A 4,079-nucleotide genomic window follows, 5' to 3' on the forward strand; every position below is an offset into this window, starting at 1 on the left:
CAGATCTAAGGCGTGGTTGGTAGGTGTGGCTTAGTTAGCCCCACCCACGTGCTTGCTTGATGTCGACCCTGATGTCTTGTAGACTGTTTTTAGCAGCTAAAAGAGGAGCCCTCTCTCAACAAGCGAGATGCCTACCCCTTCTTGCTCATAATGCTACTATTACCCGCCCTTGTATCAAGCAAAGAAAGGACCAGGGCCATAAACAGGACGGGAGCAGTACCCATAACTGGTGGTGGGGGCCTCCCCTTGGTGCTAGCAGTCTGTTAATGATCTCTTGGTTTTCCTTCGGCAGCAGCAAAGATAAAGATAGCTACATGGCAGAGCCGGTATCAGGCTACAGGGCTTTCAAAGATATTGAAAACAAGCCGATGAGACTAAGAATGGAGAAACTGTGTATGGACGTGCAACATAGTCTGTGTCAGGAGCTACAGAAACTGGAACCAAATGCAAAGTTTTGTGTCGATCGTTGGGAGCGGTCCCAGGGAGGAGGCGGAGTTTCCTGTGTCCTGCAGCGTGGGGATACCTTTGAGAAAGGAGGAGTCAATGTGTCGGTTGTCCATGGGAAGTTGCCCCCTCCAGCTGTCAAACAGATGAGATCGAGGGGGAAGGATCTACCACAAGATAAAGAACTGCCATTTTACGCTCTTGGAGTTAGCTGTGTCATTCATCCAGTTAACCCTTTTGTCCCCACGGTACATTTTAATTATCGTTACTTTGAAGTTGACGTCGGCAATGGAGAAACCCTCTCCTGGTTTGGGGGTGGGTCTGACCTAACTCCGTACTATTTAGACGAAGATGATGCTCGCCATTTTCACTCGACACTCAAGGCTGCCTGTGACTCCAGTGACCCTGCGCTTTATCCTAAATTTAAGAAATGGTGTGACGATTATTTCTACGTCGATCACCGAGGAGAGAGACGAGGAGTTGGTGGGATATTTTTCGACGATCTTGACTCGCCCAACAAAGAGAAAACCTTTCAGTTTGTGCGTGCATGTGCTGAAGCAGTGATACCATCATACCTTCCACTGGTTTATAAGAATAAAGACAAACCCTACACTGAAGAGAATGCAAGATGGCAGAGGCTGAGACGGGGCAGATACGTTGAGTTTAATCTGGTTTATGATCGAGGGACAAAGTTTGGTCTATCTACTCCCTCAGCAAGAATAGAGAGCATCTTAATGTCACTGCCTTTAGTGGCTCAATGGGAATATATGCACTCACCTCAAGCCAATAGTCCTGAAGATACACTGCTGAGAGTTCTCAAAGAACCAAAGGAGTGGATATGAACAAATCAGACTTCATTCAATAATGTATTAGTATTGTTTTTTGAATAATGACTATTATTATCATAGTGGATATTTGGCAGCAATCCAGTGCTTAGTTTAATCCACTTTGTTGCCTGACAAAGAATGGGCTAGGCTTCTATTGTAATGGCTTCATGGTCAGTAATAACATAATTTAGTCATTAGGTCACTGAAGGGCTGCTGCTAATAAATGGAGAACAAGTACAGAGATGATTTCAGTCCTCTCCAGTATCTAACAGAATGGTATAAGGATCCTTCATCTCCTGATGATCTCTTCTCTCATTTTATTCTTCAAAACATTCACAAGTTCTTTGAAACTCTACAACATAAAGATGAGGTTCTGGATGTACTTGATATAGGCTGTGGTCCTGTTATATCAAATGTGATTAGCACCTCAAGGTATGCCCGGTCTATTGTGCTTGCTGATTATTCAAGGAAGAGTCTGTCATTATTGAACCAATGGCTAACAAAAGATCTTCAATTCAAGTTCGACTGGTCCACTCATTTCAAATATGTCGTGGAGACTTTGGAAGGAAAAGACGAGAGAGAAGTAAGAGAGAGAGAAGAGCTCTTACGTTCAAAGATCAAGGCTATAGTGCCTTGTGATATAAGACAAGATCCTCCTCTACCAGCTAGCTACAGTAGTCCTTATGATACAGTAATATGCAGTCTTGTAATTGATGGGGCTGCAGAGACAGTGCCTCAATATAAAGAACAATTGAAAAGGTTGCATCGCCTCATAAAGCCAGGAGGTCACTTGCTACTGGTAGTTGGAACAACTCCTTCTTCCATTGACTACTGCTATGAGCGATATTTCATGAGCAAGTCTCAAACTGGGACTGAGTTCTGTTTGCTTCTACTTTCTCCGAAATATCTTTCATTGTTATTAAAAGAGGTTGGATTCAGCATCATTGATATACAGAGTCACCCAAACAACAGACCAAGCAGTAATTATACCTTCATTTCAGCAAAAGTTTAAAGACGGTCTTTGTATAATGATTTCTGTACATCGAGTAGACTGCAGTCATTTTAAATGCATCAAACAGTTATTTATACATTATATATAATATTATTTTAAACAGACCAAGTTCACAAATAATTATAACTTTGAGCAACATTGGTCACAAACAATCAGAGAGAGAGAGGGGGAGGAGGTGCTTCAAAAACGAAACAAAATAAAACAGAAAGAGAGAGAGAGAAAAGAGAGAGGGGTTTTAGGTCATATATATATGTAATAATTTTAAAGCAACAATAATTATAATTAATATAATATTATGTTCCTTATAGTGTGCAAATGAAGTGTAAGTAGATGAACAAGAGATTGGGAAAGGGAGAGAGAAGGGGGAGGAGTTTGAAACAGAAAAATAAATTCTGTTTATCACATGTACCAATAATAAAATAATAATAATAATAATAATGATAATAATATTAAAAATCTCCATAAAATGGAGATGTGAAGAGGGAGGGTTAATTAGTGAGGGGTGTGGTCTCGCCTCTTGTCAATTAATAATACATGCGGTGGTGTTTAAAAGACTTCACAAAAACGGAAGAATCAATCAACAGGTGCATAGTCATGAAGAAGAAGAATAGAGACCGTGGGAGAGAGAGAGAGAGAGGGAGGTAGGGCAGAAGTCTCAACTTATTTACAGGAGTAGATGATGAATTGAAAGATGGTGGTTTGAAGACACACTGTTATAAAGCTAATATCTGATGTAGAGATCAAAATGACCTTTTTGATTGTCGAAATCAAGATCAATAATGAAGTCATCTTCGTCTTCAAATCGTGTCACTAGCTCATCGTCAAATCGGACTATCAGCCTAAAGGGGAGGAGTTAGTGTTGCTATGGATACAAGAGAGGGTCCTTACCCTTTCTTTGTCTTCTTGTAGATGAAGTGAATCATCTCATCAGGGATGTCGTATTTGTTAGATATCTGAAATAAAATAAATAAATAAATAAATAAGTACATGTATATGTATCAGAAAATGTAATAAAATTGAGGAATTTTCTACTTGTCAATTTTGGTGAAATTTCACAAAAATCCCTGTACTATTAGTAACGCGGTAGCGTTACTAAGTAGGATTCACCCCCAAACAAAATGGCTGCCACGACTTTTGCAGCCTTGCTATACCGGGAAAACGAGCTCCAATGCTTACCAGACTTTATAGAGGACCTTATCTTGACCAGAGGACTCCAATGGTACAACTAGCGTGGCTCTAGACCTTGTCTAAGTGAAAAGTCAAAAATCGGCGAACCGGCCGTTTTGTTCAGCCACCTTTTTTCATCTTCATCATCTTCATCATCTTCATCATCAAGTCCTGTCAATCCAGTTGTCGGTGTGTATCTCAGTATCAGTTGGTGCTACGAGGATAATTCTTACACCAATCTACTCCAACAGTCTATGCGCAGGTCCATGTCCCATCAGATCATTCTTCAAGTAAGGAAAAAGTGATACTGTGACTGCTGGATCGAGCCATCTTAGCTGCATGCCGCCATTTTGTTAATTAAAGAATCTTGCCATGTGCTCCAAAATTTGGGTGTGGTCGCGCATGCTCAGATCTGCAGCTCTGGAAGAAGCAAGTTATTTTTTACCAAGCTATGCTTGGAATCAACTTACTGCAATACTTTATGGAGGTTTCCAGCTAAAAGAAGGTATTGATTTATATGTTACTGTTTTATCAAGTGTTATTTTATTTTATTTTAAAAACAAACAAGTAATTAATGTTATGACTTAGTGATATGCAATGATAATTATGAACTTGACAACAGCCTGGAA

At 40.1% G+C, this 4,079-nt stretch overlaps 2 protein-coding genes and 1 long non-coding RNA gene across 3 annotated transcripts; 2 read left to right on the forward strand and 1 right to left on the reverse strand.

Annotated features, from left to right (window-relative positions):
• On the forward strand, positions 1–1,390 carry LOC100634446 (oxygen-dependent coproporphyrinogen-III oxidase-like). Its single transcript, XM_003387995.3, has one exon. It carries the CDS (start codon positions 60–62, stop codon positions 1,284–1,286), a length of 1,227 nt encoding a protein of 408 aa, XP_003388043.2. The 5' UTR covers positions 1–59; the 3' UTR covers positions 1,287–1,390.
• An 89-nt stretch (positions 1,391–1,479) lies between these two features.
• LOC105313443 (nicotinamide N-methyltransferase-like) lies at positions 1,480–2,511 on the forward strand. Its single transcript, XM_011406884.2, has one exon. It carries the CDS (start codon positions 1,495–1,497, stop codon positions 2,281–2,283), a length of 789 nt encoding a protein of 262 aa, XP_011405186.1. The 5' UTR covers positions 1,480–1,494; the 3' UTR covers positions 2,284–2,511.
• Positions 2,512–2,530: 19 nt separating this feature from the next.
• Positions 2,531–3,281, reverse strand: LOC109583462 (uncharacterized). The gene is made up of 2 exons (XR_002185543.1): positions 3,172–3,281; positions 2,531–3,122 (listed from the first exon to the last, which is right to left on the reverse strand). It is a non-coding gene; the product is annotated as an uncharacterized LOC109583462 (long non-coding RNA).
• Between the last annotated feature and the right edge of the window lie 798 nt (positions 3,282–4,079).

The sequence above is a fragment of the Amphimedon queenslandica genome, unplaced genomic scaffold (assembly GCF_000090795.2).
Source record: "Amphimedon queenslandica unplaced genomic scaffold, v1.1 AMPQUscaffold_13304, whole genome shotgun sequence".
NCBI lineage: Eukaryota > Metazoa > Porifera > Demospongiae > Haplosclerida > Niphatidae > Amphimedon > Amphimedon queenslandica.